This window comes from Rousettus aegyptiacus, unplaced genomic scaffold, assembly GCF_014176215.1.
Source record: "Rousettus aegyptiacus isolate mRouAeg1 unplaced genomic scaffold, mRouAeg1.p scaffold_m13_p_9, whole genome shotgun sequence".
NCBI classification, from domain to species: Eukaryota; Metazoa; Chordata; class Mammalia; order Chiroptera; family Pteropodidae; genus Rousettus; species Rousettus aegyptiacus.
The window spans coordinates 59,837,238-59,860,515 of record NW_023416312.1 but is presented as its reverse complement, the minus strand read 5'-3'; the positions used below and the strand labels follow the sequence as shown (position 1 = coordinate 59,860,515).

The following is a 23,278-nucleotide window of genomic DNA, read 5'->3' as shown; positions in this document are numbered from 1 at the left end:
TGCTTCCCCATAGCTGAGGAGGCTGGAGAAAGGGTTTTGGAGAAAGGATTCAAGAGCTACAAAGGGCCAGCCAGGGTTACCAGAGACAACCTGAGGGAGGGAAGCAGAAGGGAAAAAGGATGCATATCTGCAAGGATGAAGGAGCTGAGGCAGACAGGCAGACAGAGACTGACAGGCAAGCAGACCACATATGAGGAGGAATCCGAGGTTCATCTATATCCTCCATCCCCTATGCCTCCATCCAGAGGGTTGAGGAAAATCCACCCTTGCCTTTGGCCTCCTCTACCTCACCTCCTCTCAGACCTGAAATTATCAGCTTGAGAATACCCAGTGCCTCCTCTCAGGTCTTTTTACCATTTATAAAAATCATTAGGACTTTACAGTTCAGCCCTGGCTTGGCTCTGGGTTAAAAGGGAAGCTGCTGGGGGAGCAGAAAACAGAGCATCCTGCATGCACTCCAGCTGGAGAACTATAAGCTGGACAGAACACCTCTGGCCCTCTCCAGGTGGCAGCGGCAGTCTCAGCCCTTCTCCAGCACAGGATGCACTCCAAACCCCATTCCAGCTGCTGGCGACTGTGCCTTTAAATTGCTGCTTTCAGAGGGTGCATCTGGGGGGGAGGTGGGAGGGAGGGAAACGTCTTCCTACCAGTCTCCCTTCCCCCTCCCCTCCAAGACTCTCCAGGGTTTGGAGAGTGATTGCTGCCCAAAGAGAATCTCTTCCAGCTCTGGCTGGCAAGCTGAGGCCCTCCGGAGCCCAGGCGAGCCAGAGCAGGAGCCAGCAGGGTTATCGGTGTCAGGATCATTTCCAGGGGGAAGAGTTCTAGCCCCTGACTGATAATAGCGGGGCAGGGTTGAAGAGAGCAGAGAAGAAAGAGAGCGCTCACAACTCCTAACCCAGCCCCGGGGGCGCCTTGTGAGCTGACCGAGTTGGAGGAAGGCTCTGTACTTTCAACGGTCCCTGCAGGATATCCGCTCTCACCTTGGCAGCCAGGTTGAGAAAAGGCTCCAGGGTCCCTACGAAATGACAACTCGCCTTCCTGCAATCCTTTCCTTCCTTCTCCTCTGGACCCTGCCAGGGCAGATCCTCCTCAGGTGAGCTAAGTGGGGGCAAGAAGGAGATGCATGCAAACTCTGGTGTGGGGGGGGTGGCACAACAGAGGTGTCTGGAACAGTTTCTTCTAAGTTTGCAAAAAGCCTACAGTCTGGAGAGCTCCAGGGGCAGATACACCTCTCCCCAGTCAGGACCCAGGAGCCTTTTATGAAGTATTTCAGGGCTCTGGAGCTTGTGGGAAGCCTTCTGCATGGATGACGGATTTCTGGGCCTGGAGAGGGGCTAGGTACCTGAGCCCCAGAATGAAGGCCATCTGCCAGCCATACAACCCTATCTCCCCACCAGCTTGGCCACACACTGCTGAGATCCCTAAAAATGGCACCAGCATCTGCCAGCTACCCACCCAAGAGGCTTCAAGTAGCCAGAGTGTTTGCCCAAAACCATATAAAAATGAATCTGGGCTGACCATACCTTGGTCTTCTGCAGTCACCTTGCCTGTGTGCACATGGCTATTGGCTGTCCCTGGAGGAGCACTAAATGGCAGTCATTTCCTGGCCGCGTGAGCAAGACATGCTCCCTATAAATGTCCCCTAACTCATTCCCACTTTCTCACTAGACCAGGAGGCAGTCTAGGTGGACAGGGTGAGCTGAGGAAGAAAGCTGTGGATTGGGCTGAACTGGTCATAGGAAGAGTACTTTTCAAAGTGGAGAAGGGGCAAAGAAAGACAACCACAGTATCCTCTTCCTCTTATTTCAAGAACACCAAGAGACGATTTGCCTCTGAGGAGCCTCCTGCCTCACCACTTGCAAACACTTTGGTTGACAGGCAGGGATGCAATGTATGTGAGGCCAGAAACTTCTTAAGAGTGAAAAGGAGCCCAAAGTAGAATGGCAGCTCAGCTGCCTCCAGGCCCAAGCTTCAGCAGCAGCATTCCCACTTGAGCAATTAAAGCAGGGCAGGCCCTTAGGAAGTCTTGAGTCAAAGTCCCTTATTGTACATATATGGAAATTAAAGCCTAGAGAGGGGAAGTGACCTGTCCTATGTCGTTCAAGTACCCAGAAGCAGAATCAGAGTTCTCTCCAAGCTCCACTCCAGGGCTTTGCACGAGCAAGATTTTCACCTCTGGAACCTCCCAAGTCTGCCAGCATTTAGGACTTTCCAGGAATGAAAGGGAGGAAGTAGTGGCTATACACAGTGACTCTGGTTGGTTTCAGATCCACAGACAAGGTAACCCCAGAATAGAAGGGCTGCAACAGAGGTTGAGGCCCAAGATAGCTGAGCCCACAGCCTCTGCCAGGGTCCTGGGGATGGGGCTGGGGCTACCAGAAGAAGTGACCTGAGAGTGGGACTGAGGAAAGTGGTAAGGGTCTGGCTACTCTGCATGCAGGGCCATGCGGCCTGCCAGCAGGCAGGTGGTTGACGGCCAGCAGCAGCACCTGGTCAGTGTAGATACCCTGTGATGAAGCCATGGACTTCTGCTTGCCTCATTCCCACCACTAGCCTTCTTGGAGTTTCGGTTTCCTTAGGCCACATTCTCTAGCGGCTTCTGCTTGGAGCCAAGGTGGCTTCTGTGCCCAGGTTAAGGACTTCCTCTTAATCAGGGAATTCAAGGAAGTAGGACTTTAGGAGGTCAGAGTGTGACTTCCTTGACCTTTTCCCACTCTGGTTCCTTGGCAGCCCACCATGGCCTGTTTGCATCATGGTATTGTGGCAGATGAACTTAGTTTTGAAGTCAATAGCTCTGGGTTCGAATATTGACTTTACACTTTACTAGCTCTATGATCATGAACAAGTCGCTTCACTTTGCTGATTTCCTCTTCATCTATATAATCGGGATAGTAATGGAACTTACTGAGAGGATTGATGTGGAGTGATGTGAAAACTAAACTATATAAGGTGAATAAAGCACTTAGCATGATGCCTTGGCTATTTTTATTATTCTTTTACTGATGGGTGCAGAGATTTACTGTGAAAGAGGAGCCTGCTGGCTCAAAGGAAACTTGAATCCAGAAAGATTCAAGAGTCACCCTGCTGCCAGCCTCATAGGAACTAGCTTTAACCTCTAAAGCAGTGGTGATTGCAGGAAAAACAGGAGGTGCAGGGTCCAGCCAGGAATCCAACCTGAGCTCAGATTGAGCCCCACCCTTGCACTCAAGGTTTTGCTGAGCTCCTGGTCCCTCCTCTAGCTGTTGGCTGGTAAACAAATAAGCAGGCATGTGGAAGAAGCTTTGCTGCTCTTAGAGGGAAACCTGTCAGGAGAAAATGGAGCTGGCCTCTAGGTTAGGCCAAAGCACACTGGCTCTTTCCTTAAAATCAAGCTATTGGAGGAAGGAAACTGAACTTACCAGCCTGGCCGCCCTACTGGGAGACTTTCCCATGCTCATAGAGCCTGCTTCCCCACTATTTTGTTGCCAAGGTGAGTTTACCTGCCTGCAGCTGCTATAACCCTGAACTGTGGTCCAGCTCAAAACATAGCTTCCTGCTGCAGCAAAGGCCAGAAGCCAAATCTCCCTCTCCAGAAGCTGGGTCCTAGCTCCTGATCAGCTCAGCATGAAGGCCAAGCAATTGAAACCAACTCTCGGAGATGTAATTATCCTCGAGCCCTTCCCATTCTTGGCTAGACCAGATGGGTAAAACTGCCATGGCCACATTATTTCTAGTGAGTCATCACCCTTCTTTGAGTTCATTCAAGGCATCTTCAGAAGGAGAACACTGGATAAGTCCTCAACCTTGGGTCTGAGTCCTAATCCTGTCACTCACCAGCTCTGAGACATTGGGCAAGTCAGCCCTCTTTTGGTTTGTTTGTTTCTTTTAGATTCCACATTTAAGTGAAATCATGTGGTATTTGTCTTTCTCTGACTTATTTGACTTAGCCTAACACCCTCTAGGTCCATCCATGTTGTTGCAAATGGCAAGATTTCATTCTTTTTTTGCTGAATAATATTTCGTTGTATATATGTACAATTTCTTCTTTATTCATTCACTTATTGATGAATACTTAGGTTTTTTAGCTATATCTTAGCTATTATAAATAATGCTGCAGTGAACTTAGGGGTGAATATATCTTTTCAAATTAGTGTTTTTGTTTTCTTCAGATAGAAACCCAGAAGTAGAATTGATGGATTATGTAGTAGTTCTACTTTTAATTTTTTGTGGAACCTTTATAGTGTTTTCCACAGTGGCTGTACCAATGCACAATCCCACATGTTACTCCTCCTTTGGAAGCCTCAGTTTTCTCATCTATAAAATGGAAATAATAGTCCTCACCCCCATCACACTGAGAATGGTGAAGATAAAAAATCTAATAAATGTGAAAGCCATATTTTAAGACTAACTGTTGTGTTGGCTTATGACTGTTTCTGTTCTCCTCATTTTGCAAATGGGCACCCAAAGACCCATTTTCTCCCATCCTCTTGCTTGAGGGGAGACCAGCCAGAGGTGGTTGGGACAGGGAAAAAAAGGGTCTATGATAAAGGCAGAATGCAACTGGCCTCAGGCTTTTAATCTCTCCTGTCCAGGGTGGCCTTGGCAAAAGAGGAAGTCAAATCTGGGACCAAGGAGTCCCAACCCATGTCTCCCTCTGACTTCCTGGACAAGCTTATGGGGCGGACATCTGGATATGATGCCAGGATTCGACCCAATTTTAAAGGTAAGAAGCATTTATCTTACAAAACTCTTCCATCCCCACTCCTCTTTGGAGACACACTGCTGAGCCAGTTCCTATTGTCTGCCCCAAAAATAAGAGGTTGGAAGTACAGGACTAGTTCTTATAGCTCAGAAGAAGCCTCCCCTCCTCATTGCCCACAAACCTGTGTAGCTGGCACTGCCCTCTCCCAGCAGTGCTCTGGCCTCAAGCTCAGAGAAGGTGTCCTGGAACCTGCTCCCAGCCTCCTGGAATATCCTGCCAATATAACTGTGCTTTGCTACCCGTAGGCGCACCTGTGAATGTGACCTGCAACATCTTCATCAACAGTTTTGGCTCCGTCACTGAGACTACCATGGTAAGGTCTCCCTGTTTCCCACTTCCATTCTAGGATGAATGGGAGAAGCCTTCCAAGGAGGAAATCTTTTCTCCCTCGGCTGTCCTCTCCCAGTTTCATGGTCATGGTTAAAGCCACAGTACATGTGAAGTGGGTCACTGGGAGGAAAGTTTCCCCCAGGCCAGGGTTTCAGCATAAAGGCAGACTAGCTTAAGCAGCGGACAGTCCAGCCTGAGGATAGCTTGGTGCAGAGTGCGGACTTTAGAATCAGAAAACCTGTGTTCAAATTTTGACTCCCCCATCAAATAGCTATGTGACTTTAGGCAGGTTATTTAAATCTCTCTTTGTCTCAGTTTCTTCATCTGTAAAGTGAGGGTCATAACAGCACCCTCCTCACAGAGTGAGTGTGATATTTAAATGAGATGATGCACATAAAGAAAGCACTTGGTAGAGTCTGACACATAGTATTTAATAAATGTCTTTTTCCTTTCCCATCTTTGCCATATTAACCCATCAAGTTCCTTCTCCAGTGGAAAATGCCCATTGCTCCCGAGATGCGCTCTCGGCATTTCTTCCTCATGGCCCTCCTGCCCATGTAGGCTTGTTGGGCCCCTGAAATAGCACTGTCTCTGATGGGCTTATCTCTACACCCTCCCAGGACTACCGGGTAAATGTCTTCTTGCGGCAGCAGTGGAATGACCCACGCCTGGCCTACCGAGAATATCCTGATGACTCGCTGGACCTCGATCCTTCCATGCTGGACTCTATCTGGAAACCAGACCTGTTCTTTGCCAATGAGAAAGGGGCCAACTTCCATGAGGTGACCACAGACAATAAGTTACTGCGTATCTTCAAGAATGGGAATGTGCTCTACAGCATCAGGTGCACCTGGTGGGCGACCCAGAGAGTTTAGGTTAAGGGGAAGAAGCAAGATGGAAGTTTAGGGGTTGGAGGAGGGTCCCCTGTGTTGTGCTGGGCCCAAACAAGCTGATCTCACATCTTTTTTTATTGTCCCTGCCAGGCTGACACTCATTTTGTCCTGCCCAATGGACCTCAAGAACTTCCCCATGGACATCCAGACCTGCACAATGCAGCTGGAGAGCTGTAAGTATTCTTAGAGAGTCATGGAGCAAGGCCTGGGATCCTAGCTATTAACCCATCTCGTGATATTTGAGATAGGAAGATGGCATCCCAGAGTGAGAAAAAAACTTTGTCAAGAATATGTCAGTTATTGACACAGATGAGACTAAGAGCCAGGGCTCGCTAACACCCAACCCGTGTGCTTTTCCCTCCCCATACTATTTGCTGTCCTGGCTATTCTATAGGGCTGGTGAATGGAAGGCCCTAGCCTTACATACAAATGTGCTTGTGCTGCTTATAGGCCCTGATGGTAGCTTTCAATCTGAGGGAAACTTCATCTGACCAAAGATATGTTCTTCTCACAGTGCCTGAAATAATTCCACCTCAACTCCTTCCTCAGTTAAGACATCCAAGATGCCTATAATGATGTCAGAGTTGGCAGGGATGAGGTATTTTTTGAACCCTGATTCCTCATGAATACAGATAACTTTTGTAGAGAGGTAGGCAGTTCTAGGCATGGGACAGTGCCCAGAGTATCAAGGCCAGCGAAGGGCTAATCTATGGCAGAGATGCTAGTCTGTAGGTGCTGCCCCAAGTGCAGAGAAGCTAAAGGGCAACAAGACTAAGCTGTCGCTGGTATTCACTCCTTTGCCATCTTCTGGGTGAGGTGAGACTGTGAGATCAGGAGACATTCACTCAGTCCTCAGAGAGGAAGGCTCATTAGGCTATTTCCAGCATATAATAATTTTGAATGCTATAATGTGTCCTATGTGGTCAGCTCTTTAGACTTCATAAATCATTTTCACGTCCAGGTTCCCATTATCCTCTCACAACTCTAAAAAGTAGGTGGAGCATTTTATGAAAGGGAAATTAACTTGCCCAAAGTCACACAGCTACCCAGGGCCAAGGCCTTGTTCTGGACACCTATGAGTCCTACTGTTTCTGCTCCTATTTCTACCTGACATGTATGAATATGGTCATATATATGGCAGGAACCTTCACAAACTGCTAGCTCTCTGTGAACAACTTGGAATGTTCTGATGTTAGCTCTCAATTTGCCCCAGTTCAGGGCCCTGGCTAAAAGTCTGTGGTGTGCATATTGTCCCATGCATGACTGGAAGGGTATAAATAGCTCTCTCCTCCCTGGGGTGAGGTAGCAGAAGCCCTGGCTCTGAAGCTGCCTTGGCTTGAGACATGTGGTTAGTACACATGCTTACTCCCTTGGGTTTGAGATGTGGCAGGAGGTTCCCAGCTGGGTTCCTTGACATTTTTCCAACCTTTTTGACCTACTTTCTAGGTCTGCCAGAATATCTCTTTGGGTCTTTCTAAAGCTTGAGAACTAGGTAAGGAAATAGTCTAGAATCTTTCCGATTTACCCACTTAGTATAGGCCTGTGAGACAGTTGGCCAAGTACCCTATTCAGAAAGGTTTCCCCTTCTAAGATGAGCATGTAGCTCCTAAAACCCAAGCCTTACTCCTCATCTAGTCTTTCCTGCCAGTTCTAACCATCTCCCTACCCCCACCCAACACCCACACTCTGCAGCTTTCTGCCATCTCTGTTATTTCAGTTGGCTACACCATGAATGACCTCATGTTTGAGTGGCTGGAAGATGCTCCTGCTGTCCAGGTGGCTGAGGGGCTAACTTTGCCCCAGTTTATCTTGCGAGATGAGAAGGATCTAGGCTATTGTACCAAGCACTACAACACAGGTAAAAACCAGGATCTTTACTGCCTTGGACTCACAGGAGAGTCTCCAAATGGGAGGGAAGGGGGCAAGATGGCCAGCCTCTATGTAAGGTCCAAGCTGTGCCAGATGTTGTACTAAGTGCCTTACATGTCTTATCTCATTATGGTAAGGGTTATCAGTCTCATTTTTCAGAAAAAGAAAAGTGAGTTTCTAAGAAGTTAAATCAAAGCCCGTGTTCTTATCCCTGTCACACACTGCAGAACAAATGGGCCTGTGCCAGTGAGCGGCAGGAGTGTTCCACCTGTATTGGATCCGGCTTTGGGGGGAAGGTATGGATTCTGCATCTGGGAGTAGTCAATGGCTACACTGAACCAGGAGGGAATAGGCCTTTTGCACTGGCCAGCTTCTTGTCCACATCTACTGTTGCCACAACAGCCCAATTCTCTTGAACTGGCTTGTTTCCCCAGGTGTCAAACATAGGCCAAGAAGTACAGAGGGGCTGCTTGAGCATCCACCCCCTGCTGCTTCCTCATTTCCCCCTCCCCAGAAATTTGGCTGCAAAGAGGCTACAGGATGAAGGGGGGAGAGTGTGGGTACCTCCTGTGGTATGTGGACATGCTTTGGGTGTCACCCTATGAATTTGTTTGTGTCTGTGGGGGTGGGAAAAGTGGGGAGAGGAACAGGCTATTGAATTTCAAAAATGCTGGTGGGACTAGAAATTGGTGTAACCCTTATTAGGGAAAAAACTCTTGGCAATTCATATATAGGTCAGAGGTTTCTAAACTTTGATGTGTGTTATATTCCCCTGAGGAGCCTGTTAAAATGTTGATCCCTGGGTTTTACCTCTCTGAGATTCTGATCTGTATTTGAACAACCATCCTGAGAATTCTGATGCAGGTGGTCCAGGGGGCACCATTTGAGACACTTTAATCTAGAAGCTAAAATATTTTCCCTCCCTGTTGATTCAGTATTTTTTATTCTTTGAAATTTATTATAAGGAAATATCCTAAAATAACATATTGACTTTAGACCCCAAGAAGGTCCCTGGTCACTGTTTGTACTAACAAAAACTTGGAATTGTTCCAAATATCTACCAACAGGGCAGAGATTAAGTAATTTACACAGTGCATCTGCTTGGTGAGGTATTACCCAGACTTCTAAAAGGACACTTGCAAGCTTATATCAACATGGGAAAATACAAGTGTAAAAGGTTTAGATTCAAAGTTGTGTATACAGATGATTATATTGTGGTAAAAGAAACAAATCAAAATGCATAGCTAAAAATCCTAAACTGAAATAGTACAAAATGTTTCTAAAGTAGTGTGATATATTGGACAAGAGAAAGAATTTTGGTGTCAGAGCTGAGCTTGAATTCTCGCTCCACCATTTACTAGTTGGGTATCCTTGAGAAACATAATTTGATCTCTTCCGGCCTCAGTATCCCTATCTGTAAAGCGGAAAATAATAATTTTAACTGCCTTAAAGAGTTGTTATGGGATTTAAATGTGATTAAACTATATAAAGTCAAGTCACTTAGTAGGTGTTTGGTAAATGTTAGCCTGTGAATATTATTATTCCTTCTCTACTGCTCACTTTTTTCTCTACTAAACAAATATGAATTTTATCATGAAAACAAAACTGCTGTTACCAAAAAAAGAAAAAGAAAAGAAAGGAAGGAAGGAAAGAATGAAAATATGAATACATAGCAAAGACATGTCATGGCAAGAAGCCTGGGATGAGGTGAGGTGGGATGGACTCAGGGAACAGTAGATCACAGTGTCACACCCTGTCATGTCAAAGCCATAATCAGTCATTGATGAACTCACTAGCCTTGAGGAATCAGACAGGCTTGATAACAGCAAGCCTAGGACAGAATAAAATAACAGTATACACTTCCTATGCTTTTTGATTTGGTTATCCTGAGCCTCTACTTCTAGTAGAAGCTCTGAGCCAGGGTTTTTTTTTTAGCTTTGGAGTATGGGAAGCATTGCACACTAAAGTAAAAATGGGTGTCAGAGGAGGCAGAGCATTGGTACATGTGCCTGGAACCAATGCACTTTTTGTTAGTGGACTAGAATGCTGCTGCCTGATGCTCTATGGGAATCTGCTGGCCACTGTCCAAGCTGGTCTCTGTTGGACATTGTTTCCAAGTGTTTGCTATCTGACTGCTCTCACTTGGTTAAGACACAGGAAGTGTTTATTTCAGTGAATCATTGTTTCTAGAGAGCTTCTGGGGTACCAGCAAGCTCAAGCAAGGCTGCTGAGATTTGAGCAGTCTAAGCTTATTGCTTTGTTAATAATGATCACAGTACCATCTATCTATGTGCCCAATACCTCAAATACATTATGTCATTTAATTCCCACAATAATACAGCGATGGAGTTGATATTTATTACTCTGTTTTACAGGTAAGGAAACTGAAACTCAAAAAGCTTAGGTGTTTTCATGGACATGGACAATGAACTAGTGGTTACAGGCAGGGGGTGGGGGTGTGCAGTGTGGAGGGGAGGGGGAAGAAGGGAAAAAAATTTTAAATGTTAAAAATTAAAAAAAGAATTAATTTAAAAAACTTAGGTGTTTTGCCTGGGGTTACATAGCTAGTCAATGGAAGAGTTCAGGTTTCAAACCCAGACAATTTGACTCTGGAGCCCTCCTGCTTATAATCCTCTTGCGGTGCTGTCATGTGGAAGGTCTTCTGCTGGAAACTAAAGTGCTGTGAACAGGAGGTCAAGTCCTTGATGGTGTCTCTGAGAGCTTCCTCAAAACATACATTTGGCATTCCCTGGGGCCATTTTGAAAGGTTCGTTTATTGGCTCAGCTGAGGTACCCAGAGGCTGGCCCTCAGAAATAAGGCTGCCTTAGCCCTACTTCTCGGGATCAGCTGCAAGCTGGGGACCTGGGGCCTCATACCTCACTTCTCTCCTTGCAGGAAAATTCACCTGCATCGAGGTAAAGTTTCACCTGGAACGGCAGATGGGCTACTATCTGATTCAGATGTATATCCCCAGCCTACTCATCGTCATCCTGTCCTGGGTTTCCTTCTGGATCAACATGGATGCTGCCCCTGCCCGTGTGGGCCTAGGCATCACCACTGTGCTTACTATGACCACTCAGAGCTCTGGCTCCCGGGCCTCTTTGCCTAAGGTGAAGAGACATGCTGGAGAATTTGCTTGCCGTAGAGCTCCCCATTTCCCATCTATCCCTTGTTCCTTCCTGTTCGCTATTTTCTTTGGATATAAGGTAGAGAAGAGCCATTGAGCAAGAACAAGTGGCCTGCATGCTCTTCTCCCACAACATATTGCTAACAGTGTGGAAGCTGGGGTTGCAGATGCTGTCTAGCTAGGGAATTGGTAGAGATAGTGTCTGACTTACTTTGACTTTCACCAGGAAATACTAGCATGTACAAGATCAAAAGACTCTTAGTGAGTAGAAAGTCCCCTTCCCTCTTGGTACAGTTGAAGACAATACAATCCAGAGAGACAGAATGACCTCAAGGTCATGGCCCACAAGAAACAAAGAAATACAAAGATGTTAAACCTACACCTGTCTCTTACTATGTCAGAAATTAGATACTATTACAAAGAGCTCTAGAGAAAATATCTGTTCTTTTGGGATGAGAAAATATTAAGATAGCAGAAAATCAAGGAGCAAGTCTATTCACTAATTTCATAAATAAATATTCTATGCAATAGTACATAGAATATTTACTACTAGGCACTATACTTTGGAGAAATCATGGGAAGCAAGTGCCTGGATTTTCTGAGAGCCTTGCTGGCTATAAAGCTTTTGAGGTGAACTCTAAATTCCCTACATGAAGAGACAAGGCAGGGAAAACCTGGCCCAGTCCCATCAGCACAGATCTCTCTGCATAATCAAAACAGCACCAGACTCCAGAAGATCAGAGTCCCCTGACTTTAATTTCTGTTTGCTTGATCTTATAGTGAACATATTCCTTCTTGCTCTGATTTGATGGGAACTAGGCCCTGTGATCTCTATTCTCCCAGAGTTTATTCCTAAAAAGACATTTACTGGGGACTTAAAAAGGGAGTAATCTGGACATCCATGGTGAATTTATCAATTTGCTATATGAGGGTGAATAGTGGTTAAGGGAAGGGGATTAGACTCAGGCAGATTTTGAGTTAAATCTCAGCCTCATCATTTATGAATGGTGACTTTAGGTAAATTTCTTAACCTCTCAATCTCCTCCTGTAACATGGGAATAAGAATATTAACTCTTCCATAGGGTGATTGCAAGAAATAAATAAAACAATGTATTAACACAGAACAGTGTTTGGCATATAATAACCACTCAATAAATACTAGCTATTTTTATAATTATTAGGTATCAAAAGAGAAAGAACTGAATGGGGGATCTAGGGCTAAAGCAGCTGGTGGTGATTCCAATTATTTTTGAGATGCCAGGAAAACTTTGAGGTAGTCTAATGCTTCTATAGATAAATGGTGACAAATTTCAAATTAGGATCAAGTGTCCTAGGGGTAATTGTCAGATGTCTTTCCCTATAAATGTGTTTCCTAAAGGAACAGAGGTATTGAGAAGGGGCTGTGATGGCCGTGTTGTAGTAGTATAAAGACCAGAGGCAGAAAATTAGTTCAAACTTAAGAACCCTTTTTAAATTTATTGCTATTGCCACAAAAGAAGATTCTTCTCTAACTCAGGGAGGTATTGCAATTTATGCCTTATTTTTTGCCAAGAGCACTTCCTTTTCTAGTCCCCTCCTGTGAGTAAGCACAATCAGTTTGCTCCCAGGAATCACTTAGTTTCCTCATTTGGAAAAAAAATGGACTTCATTGGAGGATTTGGTTTTGTTTTGCAGCATTTGGTGCCTTCTCATCAGATTTTGATGACCTTTTTATGGCCTCATTGGCCAGTAAGCAAAATTTGTAGGCATGCACCCCAAACTAAATAGTTTCATTGACCAGCCCCATAGAGCAAGGGACTGAATAAGTCAAGGAGCTTCTGCTCACTCTTGGACTTGTGTAACATTAGATTTGGTGGGACGCCCAAGGGAAGAGGTGGGGCCAGGTTAGGATCTTCTGAAAACTACACTAATCCCACCTCCACTATAACTCTAGTGTCCAGGATGAAAGAAACAAAGGCTCACTTTGTAAGAGAACTCAGCTAGGATAGCCATTCTTTATTCTCCCAGGAAATTACTCCTTTGCCACAATGAGACTCCCAAAGGCACTGATCACTGTCTCTTTGGCAGGCTCTTGAGCTATACAACTGCAGGTAGCTCAATGCAGAATGGAAGAGCTAAATGGAAGTTTCTACCAGAGGCTCTCGAGATCCTGTCATCTAAATGGTCCATAGTTCTTGGAATAGGTAGTAGTGAGGAGGGCAAAAAGAGCAAACAGAAGCCAGCAGAAACAAATACATTGCTAAACCATCTATCCACCCATTCATTCATTCATCCATCCACCCATTTATTCATCCAAAAAATATTTACTGTTTTACTATTACTACTGCCAGGCACTCAGCTAGGCACTGGGGGTTGAACAGTGGACACAATAGAAATAGTCCCTGACATCAAAGAGCTCAGTTGTCTTTGATGGATGCTAAGAAAGTGTAGGTAACCTGGGCACATATAGCAGACAACCAATTTATACTAGGACGATTAGGGAAGGCTTCCCCAAGGATATGGCACCCGAAGTGAATATTTAAGTAAAAGTTATTGAGGTAAAAGAGAGAGATAGAGATTGTCTCCTTGGGAGACCATTGAAATAGTTCACTGTGGCAGGGTCATAGACTGCAAGGCATGAGGCGAGGCTGAAGCAGTAGGCAGGTGCTACTAAGGTGTCATGCTAAGGGAAGATAGACTATATCATAAGGGTAATAAAAAGCCAAAGAAGGGTCGGTAGCAGGGAAGTGATATGATTAAATTTATAATTTGAAAACAAAACTCTGGCTGCTGTTTGGAAAACACGTTGAAGGTGGCAAGCATAGATGCAGAGAGCCCATTTAGGAAACTGTTGCAGTCCTTCAGATGAGCTAGGACAGTTAATGGATGGATTCTGGAGATATTTAAGAAGTATTATTGACACACTCATCATTAACAACAGGGCTGCTTAAAGTGCCCTTTCCTTTTGATGGTCCAAAGCCCTTACGAACCTCCCTTGTCATTACCTCATTGTCAATCTTTATAACAGTTACCCGACATCCCTTGGGGCACAGTGGGACTGGGAGATGGTGAATGAAATAGGATGCCCTCTTTGTAGTAGACAGCAAAGTGGAAACATGAAAGGAGGCTTAATCGGGGTTGCCCAGTAAACCACCACCACCACCCACCTCAGTGGAGTTGCCCTAAAAGAAATAGAGCAGGATTTCTCAACCTTAGCACTGTTGCCATTTTAGGCAAGGTAATTTCTTGTTGTTTGTGTGTGATGGTGGGGAGGGGGGATTCCTGTGAATTGTAGGATGTTTAGCATTGTCCCTGGCCTTTACCTACCAGATGTCAGTAGCCACCACTACCCCCCAAATTGTGCAAAAATGTCTCCAAATATTGCAAAATGCCCTTGGTGGGGGGTCATCCCAGCTTAAGAATCACGGAGGTGGAAGGTTTATCCTGTGAGACCTGCTCCTTACCTGGAGTCTACAGTACCTTCACTGTTGAACATAGTAGAAGCTGGTTGGTGAAAGAGGTTGTCTGTCATCAACTCTGCTCCTGCTAAGAAGCCCCCTAGGCTGAGCTCAGCAGCTCCAACTATGTAGGGAGCCAATCTAGTTGAGGAGGTGAAAGGACGTTATAAACCTGAGTTCTGAACCCTCTCTTGGCCCCACCCTGCCACAACCCTGTTCCAGAAGAGGTGAGTGTTCAATCTGCACAAAAGAAATGAGAGAGAAAAACACTTAAGGGCTGCCGAGGCAAGTAATGAGAGGAGAGCACTAAGGACTGGATGAGTGATGCCAATGGTGCCTTGAAATCAGAGAAGTTTCCAGATCCGGGGGCGAGGAGGGGGCAGCACTCCCTTGGGATCCTTGCCCTGTTCTGCTCTCCAGTGTGAGAGATGAGGCCCCACCTAACCACTGAGCTCCACTCCTCAGCAGGGCCTCTCACAAAGAACAGCAGGAACAAAACAAAGGGTCAAGGGAAGAATAGGGATGGAGGAGGGAAAGGAAGGAACTCTTAGTCTGAAATTGAAACTGCAGCCTGAGTAAATGGCAGCACCACTGAATTGAAAGCCCAGACCCCACACCCCAAGATTACACCTTTGCACTGGGTAATCATGACTAAGACTTTTCCTCTCTAGGCTATAAGTGTCCTTACATATCTCACATGGGAGTAATGAACCTGCCCAATTAGCACCGTGACTGTAAGGACCCTAGGAGATAACAGAGAACCAACAAATGCAGCATTCATGTTCGTTGCTGTTATTGAAAGAAAAGAACCAGAAGATAAGAATGAAAAGAATAAGAAGAAGTAGAATCATAATCAGAAGTACAAAAAGGAGAAAGAAAGGCAAAGAAGTGTAGGGAGGAAAAGCAGATGGAAGTGGAGGATGGAGAGTGCAGAGAGGTAAAGGATGATGCACAGCCTAATCTCTTTGACATGGGCCCTCAGACAATGGGACATTATGGAAAGCATCTTCAGGATAAAACTGAAGAAAAACAAGCGTTGATATGGGCTGGCAATCTACCGGACAGGTCATGGACCAAGGACTCTAAGAAGGTTGACTACTCTGTTCGTGGATGTTGCAGGTGTCTTATGTGAAGGCAATCGACATCTGGATGGCTGTGTGTCTGCTCTTCGTGTTTGCTGCCCTTCTTGAGTATGCTGCTGTCAATTTTGTCTCCCGTCAGCATAAGGAATTCATAAGACTTCAAAGAAGACAGAGGCGCCAACGCATGGTTTGTATAACTAGGGGGGGGGGCACTTCCTTTCTCCCCAGGACGCCTTCCTTTCTACTACTCTCCCACGAATCAAGACCCAACTTAGGGCTGCAAGGTCTAGATAGGCAACCAGGAACCCTGGATTCTAGCCCCGGGCTGGTTGCAGATAAGCTAAGTACTTTAACTCCTTTGATTCCATTTATCTGTACAAAAGGATATCAGTCCCTGTAGAGCAGTAAAGTAGAATCATTTTTGAGCATGGGAACAGTGCCTGGCACATAATAAGCACTGAAAAAAAAGTGTTAGCCACTATTAGAACCTTATCAAGTTAGTCAATATGAAATTGCTTTCAGAATTAGTAATGGTCGCTCCTACCCAGGAGAAAGGTACCCCAAGTTGCCATTTACTGATTGGTGGTTAAGAATTCAAGGGTCAGACATTGGTGCTTTTCTAGGGGAGCATTATAAAAGGGTCCCCATAGCTAAGCTGGAATTGAAAAACTGCCACTTGCCTCTTCTGGCTGTTGGAGTTCTTCACCTTGATCTTCATTGGACACATCAGAATTGTTGGGTATAAGTTGTTGCTCTCTCCCTCACTTTTTTTTGTTAACCCCATTTCTTCTACAGTAGAGTGATCACCTCGGGAAATTGGGTAGTGATCTGGTCGTCATGACAACCGAAGCAGTTTACTCCATTGCCCAGGCAATAGGTGCTAGGTATGTTGTCATGGCAACAGAGGTGCCTGGCCCACTCTCACAGAAGCAAGTGCCCAATTATGAACAAAACCGAAAGCCTTTGCTGAGCTACATACTAGTCGCTTAATCATCAGACAAAGAGCTCTGGTCTGTCTTAAGCTCTGACTCCTTGTTTTCTGCTTAATCTGGAGGTCCTAATGCCAAAGGAGCAAAAGCATATGACCTCTGAGGCAGGAGGAGGGGGAGAAAACAATGATATGAGCTCCCATTCAGGGCCACTCTAGCACTAAGGCTCTTCTCTCCTCCTAACGACCCCACATCCCACCTCGGATGCTCCTGGGGTACCCCTACCATATGTCCTCACTAAAAATATCTCACAAACTACCTCTGAGATTTCATACCCCTTGCTAAGGCCCCTTTCTGCTGAGCGCAGGGCTCCTAGTTTCATTTAGCAGTTTCTAGAAATTTATGAATTTTAAGAGTTTATTTGAACCATCCTACGACATAGGCCAGGAATCAAGATCTCAAATGCTTTGCATAGTAACAGTTACGCCATTTCTTTTGTGCACTTGAAATTAAGGAGGGAACACAAGAAAGATTACATGGAGGTGGGGGAAAGCAAGGTAAAGATTGGATTATAGTCCAGTTAACAAGGTTAGGTGTTCTCTCAAAGATGGTTATGGCTTATTTTAAAGGTGTATTAACCTAGATGCACAGAAACAATGGACAGGGCTTACTTAAGGCAAAGATAAGACTTTTACTGAAGTAGTATGTCTGGGGCATGACTACCTACCATGACCTACCCAGTTAGAATTTATGGTCAGATCACCCTGTGAGGTTACTTTCCATAGTACCCCTTTTTTTCATTCACGGATCCCCCTTTCGGTCATAAATCGATCCAAAGGATGCATTGATGACCAACTTTCTGTTCAGATAGTGTGGTCTTACAGCACTAGAAAGGCTCATTCTTAAGAAGACTCAGTATTGTCATTGTCTTGTTAACCATTGGAGATAAGGCAATACCATAATCATGGGACCCGAATTGAGGTTGAATTTTTCCCAAAAATGGAAGGGCAGATAAATGGAAGGCAGTCATATCTTAGGGCCTTCATTGAGAAAAAAACTCTGGATCATTTTCATCCGATGAACTATCATAATGCAAGTTTTGCCTTCTATCTCATTTATGTATTTGGCATCTAGTATAACATTTACATAAGCCATAAAAAGAATATTAACAGTTATCTAATACATGTTTAAGTAATCATAAACAGTTGGACTATAAAGAAAAAAAACGAAAAACAAGTATAACTATTATTATGGCTAATATCATTAGCAAACAGGTAAAAACCATCAAACATGGATTCTGAGTTCAATATCAATCCACAGAAAAGTTTTTAATAATTTTATTTTTCAATTACAGTTGGCATACAATATTATATTAGTTTCAGGTGTACAACATAGTGATTAGACATTTATACTAGACTTACGAAGTGATCACCCCAATAAATCTAGTCTCCATCTGACACCATAGAAATGTATCAATTCTTGTCCAACTTTAATCCTTTAGTTGGGCCCTGGGAAGCACACCCTCTACTGGAATGATCCATAACTGCATCTCCCTGAGTGGGACCCATTCTTCAAAGAACCTGTAAGCCTTTATCGCTGAGGGCTAGAAAAAATATACAGACTTGACAGAAAGGCATAAGGATGTACCCTTTTCTAAGCTAATTGCCCTTACCCCACCTTTAGCTATGCCAAGCCTGCCTGTAGTTGGGCCTAATTTTTATAGGAGTTTTGATCTTTATGCCTTCTCAATGCCTATCTTGGAAAAGAAGAGCAGGCTGCCAACCAGTTCCAGAGTCCTTTTGCCAGCTAAATTGCCTGTGTGGGTGTCCCAACAACAGAAGACTGCTGCAGTTACTATAGAGCTACTTCAGGTTAACACTCATCCTACCACCTCCCTTGCACCTCTCTGACCCCAGCTGCCCACGACCTATCTCTTCCTGGTATATATAGATTGATCCTGATCTCATAATGGAGTTGGTCCTCAATTATGTGCTCAATTATGACAAAGTTCTAACAGCGGCCTGGACCCTGCCTAGGCTCCTGGACCCTGCCTGAAAGAGGGCTGGGCTTATTATTAATGCAAATAAAACCTGAAAATCAAAACCTATGCCACTAGTCTACATCCCTTTTCGAGTTTCCTAAAGCCATTGCCCTCCCAGTAGAGTGGTAGTGGGGTGGAGATCCTGGAGGTCACTAAGCAAGCTGGAGAAGCTTATGTAGAGTTAATCCATTTCTAGAACCTCTATCTGGGCCCTACTGTTCCAGCTAGAGAATCAACAGTCTTTAGTCTGAGAGGAGCCATTTTATCAATCAAATACTTTGATAAATGGGAGAAATTTCAGAATACTGCCAAGTCCTCTCACAGGCTTAGTCCCAAAATGCTGCCTGTCTCTCTCTCTTTCTCCCAGCAGCCCCTCAGTCTCTTCACTTCAATACCTATCACTCAATACCTATCTCTCTATCCCATCTCAACACCTCACCTCCCACACTGTGCATTCCCTCCCCAGCTTGGTTTTGGAATATCGTCCCTCTCTACCTCCCCAGCCCTCCATTCTTAGAGATAGCTGCAACAAAAATGTTCTATTTCGAAAGTCATGGAAACCACAATGTGGTGTTTAAGTCCCTATTGTCCCTCCCTAACACACACACACACACACACACACACACACACACTTCAGAATTGGGCCTAAATAGATAATACCCAAATCCAGGACCCCTACCCTTGGATTTCAGGCCACTCATCTTCATTCTCCCAACTACAAATGGTACAATACATTATTCAAAAAGCTAAGAATGGCTTACTCTATCAGCCATATTTTCTCTCTTGTGTGAGAAAAATTTTCAGCCTGGCAAGTATTTCCAAATAATTCTCTTTAGACTTACTGTGATTGGAGAAAAGGGAAAATAATTAGATCTATAGAAACAGAAACAGCAGTCAGATTCAACTTTTTCTTTTAAAGCTTTTTGCAAACATTATTCCGTGCTCGTATCCTCTAGCTGGGAGCAGAACGGGGTGTGGAGGGGATCCAGATGAGCAGTGGAGAGCAGGGGATCTGAGGAACCCTGAACTAGAAAGTGAAAAATAAAATCATCTTATTTAACCTTCCCCACCCCCATTTTTCAATTACTTAGGAGATATTTTGTTTGCTTCTGGTCCTTCATCTCTAAAATGGGTCCCACACAATCTCTCAGGTAGGAATACTGTGGAAATTAACTCAAGTATACAGGTGAGGTGAGCAAAGGCCTTTGGTGACTGAGATTATATAAATAACTTTGAGCAGAGAGCTAAGGCTTGCCCCATTATAACTCTGGGTCAAAGCACAGACATGGTAATGAATTGCCTCTGACCTACATACATACAGCTCTCTCCACAGAGACTGGCAAAATCAAGGATTAGATAGCAAAGCTCTCCGGTGAGCAGACTTAAAAGAGATTTTTCCCTATGCCAAATATGCCACTCTTTCTAGATGCTGAAGGGCATCAGAACATTGTGCAGGTATGGGGCAAGGAGTAATTGTGTTTTTTTTTTCTGCCAAGCCCTTCGTAACTGAGTACATTCTCTTCTGAGTAGACTCTTCGGTTTGAGACCTTGAGAGGGTGCTGGCTTCATGCGAACAAAGCCATTCCCTGTCTTATAATATGAAGCATGTGACTTATCAAACCATTCATTCATTCAACTGCTAACTACTGGGCACATACTAGATGGCAGAGACTGTATTAGGCACTGGAGATACGGTAGTGAACAAGACTTTCCCAAGTTTTACTATGAGTCCACAGGAAGCAGAGAAAGAGATGGGATCTGTTGGTGAATCTCTGGCCTGAGCTTGCCTGCCCCTGATGCCCAGTGACAGGCTAGCCCTTCTAGTGATGCAATATCAAGGGTCATTGGGACCCACCAGACAAACATCTCATCTATGAAGCCACTTTTCAATGTGTTACTACAGCTGCAGAGGTCCCGTTATAAGGAATCTATGATGTCCTTCTAACTGCACGACATGTGTAAAATCTACTTTATCCACAGTTTATGTAAATCCATGTCACACCCATTTGATATGCATATACTTATTCTGTTTTAGCACTGAAAGTTCTCAATCGCAAGAAGCCCTCAGTCCTGGGCAAACCAAGAAGGTAGCTGGCACCATCCCACGAGAGGGCATTTCACTTCCGGTGGCTTCTTAGATAGCTGAAGCTTTTACTCCTATAAACATTAATACTTTACAAAATTGTAATTAATTTTGAATAAAGTATTTCTAGGTTCTGATGTATACTTACCTGTCTTCTGTTTAATTTCTAAGCTATGAACTATCACTGATGGCAGTGCATCCTTTAGAAGTAGACAAAATTAGGTATATTTGGGTTGTATATAAACTAAGACTAAATAGGCTCTGAGTGGGAGCCCGAAGGGCTCTTATATGAGTAAAGCCCCCTCTATTGATAACTCAGGGGCTTTGGTTCTCTCTCTCAATATCTCTCTCTCTCATATATCTATCTCTTTATCTCTATTTTTATCACTATCTCCATCTCCATCTCTATCTTTATCTTTCTGTCATTATTTCTTGGCTCACAGCTTTATTATAGCTACTTAAAGTTGTCAGCTGACATTGAATAAATGAACGTTGTGTAGTCTGCTACGTCGCTTAGTACTTATATAAAATTTATTTCTTCAGTGTTAATGTGTTCATCACAATTCACGTATTTTAGATGAAGGAAATGTGTATAACACATTTATACACATGTTACCCTAAATGTACTAATCCTTATGTCAAAATCTGCTGGTTTGCAAAGAAGCATATGTGTCTGCAATAGAGTAATCAACTGTATCCTCATTTGGATAACCCACTAGATTATTTAAAACTTTTCAAATTTTTAGCTTTGAGCTGAGATAAACCATTTTTAAAAGGATACTGTATACAAGGAGAATTAATTCCGCAGCTCTTAAAAGTCATTAAAGTCAAGTTCACCAAGTCTAAAATTCTCAGCTGTGCTTTCTAAAGGTTTCATTGTTCTGTTGATTCTGTTTATTATCAGTCAGAGATAACTTGACATTGAGGCATTCCTCCCTCAATGAGTCAACACTTCACTGGGTTTTAGATGGCTCTAAATGACGTTATGCATTCTAAAAAGGCAGCTAGGGGCTTATCTGCAAGTGGAATCACAACATATACCATGTGTATCATGTATAACTTCTTAGCATACATGTATCTCATGAGTAGTTTTGTGGCTATAAAAAAGCATGCAATGGGCCTGAGTACCCAGACACTTAATCTGCATAACCTCACCTATGGGATATTTGTGTATGGCCTGGTCTCTATCTCTCTGCCATAGAGGTGTGACCTCAAGTTTTGCTTTTTCTTCCTTGTAATTCTAGGAAGAAGATATCATCCAAGAAAGTCGCTTTTATTTCCGTGGTTATGGCCTGGGTCACTGCCTGCAGGCAAGGGATGGAGGTCCAAAGGAAGGTTCTGACATTTATAGCACCCAGCTTCCAGCCCCTCCTCTAAGGGAGGGAGAAACCATGCGGAAACTCTATGTGGACCGAGCCAAGAGGATTGACACCATCTCCCGGGCTGTCTTTCCTTTCACTTTCCTCATCTTCAACATCTTCTACTGGGTTGTCTATAAAGTGCTACAGTCAGAAGATATACACTAGGCACTGTGAATAGTGTGCAGTCTAGAGAGCTCAGCTGTTGGCTTCCTGCTTCCTCCTGGGTGGGCTTTCTCCCTCGATTAGATTCCATCAGGAGCTTAGACGGTTCCTTCCTGATCTCCCACTCACAACTTCATCAGCCAATCCCAAAACTCTGTGAGTTTACCCTGCATAATGCCAATGGTGGATGTACTTAGAAAGATGGTTTGTCTACCTTAATCCAGAATTTCTCCATGCTATCCCATTTCTCGAGAGAGCAAGTTTTGTCCATGTCCCTGGGGCCAGGATGACCTTCTTCCCTTGCTGGAGCCTCTCTGTTTTCCATTTTTCCAATGGAGAATATTCAAACCACTGCTACTAGGTTTTGGCATTTGTCATCTTAATCTGCACCACTCTTTGCCCTGCCACCTCCCACTCAGAGCCTGGCCTTTACTGTGCCCTCTGTCCCTCCTACCACAGGCTCAAATAAGGAGTCTTTCCATCCATGGACGCTGCCCTGTGTGACCCAGTTAGGTTTCCTTCACTACGAAAGGAAAACAAGGAGACAAGTTCTCCACCGCTCAGCAAGATTTAGACAGCAACAGGCTGCACTGAGGTAAGGTATTTCTATATGACCCAACAGAGAGGTTTTCAAGTCTCCTAAGATGCTCAACACTGTCAGAATAGGATCAGGAATTTTGTACTCAGAAATACCACCCTTCCAGATCCACTTGAACTTCCTTGTCTCAGAAATATTTGTTTTATTCTCTAACTAACTAGCATGGTGACAGGGCATGTTCGGCTGCTGGAGAGTGTAAAAAGAAAAAAAAAAGCTTATTCTTTGAGAAACTTACTCTATTATGCTAGAAAATTTTCAAGAAAAGTGAAATCCATGGTAATAAGACCCAGGAGTAGAATACAGAAACTACCCTCGCAAAGTCTTTTGTTGGCTGGGGTTTCCTTTTTAACTTCTTTTTCTCCAAAGCTTATTTACCAGGACACCTCATTTCCAACTTGTTCTTTCACTTCCTTTTAGTGAGAAAATAATAGTGCCATGCAACCTGGGAGGAACTATGCAAATAGAGGATTCCTATCCTGGATAAACATTGACTTAGCCCATCTTCAGGGTAATAATTAAAAGTTAGACAGTCATAAGTTGGAATTATTTCTTAACCCTTCTCTAGCTTCCCTTCTCCTTCAACAGTGAAGAAGGGTAGCAGTCAATTGAAGCTACCAGAAATGT

At 44.2% G+C, this 23,278-nt stretch overlaps 1 protein-coding gene across 2 annotated transcripts; it reads left to right on the top strand.

Annotated features, from left to right (window-relative positions):
* The first annotated feature begins 697 nt into the window (after positions 1-697).
* Positions 698-22,939, top strand: LOC107504221 (glycine receptor subunit alpha-4). 2 transcript variants are annotated; one of them, XM_016133291.2, is made up of 9 exons: positions 698-1,093; positions 4,572-4,702; positions 4,987-5,054; positions 5,692-5,915; positions 6,055-6,137; positions 7,682-7,822; positions 10,730-10,944; positions 15,518-15,667; positions 21,778-22,939. In XM_016133291.2, exons 1-9 carry the CDS (start codon positions 1,023-1,025, stop codon positions 22,057-22,059), a joined length of 1,365 nt encoding a protein of 454 aa, XP_015988777.1. In that variant the 5' UTR covers positions 698-1,022; the 3' UTR covers positions 22,060-22,939. The 2 variants fall into 2 exon arrangements, with proteins under 2 accessions (XP_015988777.1, XP_015988778.1); XM_016133292.2 differs by lacking the exon at positions 21,778-22,939 and adding an exon at positions 20,486-20,586.
* The last annotated feature ends 339 nt before the right edge of the window (positions 22,940-23,278 follow it).

Excerpts from the sequence above, each read along its gene's own strand:
- LOC107504221 (XM_016133291.2), top strand. The coding sequence starts at position 1,023 with ATGACAACTCGCCTTCCTGCAATCCTTTCCTTCCTTCTCCTCTGGACC. Across the intron at positions 4,703-4,986 it reads GATTCGACCCAATTTTAAAG|GCGCACCTGTGAATGTGACC; the intron begins GTAAGAAGCATT and ends TGCTACCCGTAG. Across the intron at positions 15,668-21,777 it reads GACAGAGGCGCCAACGCATG|GAAGAAGATATCATCCAAGA; the intron begins GTTTGTATAACT and ends TTGTAATTCTAG.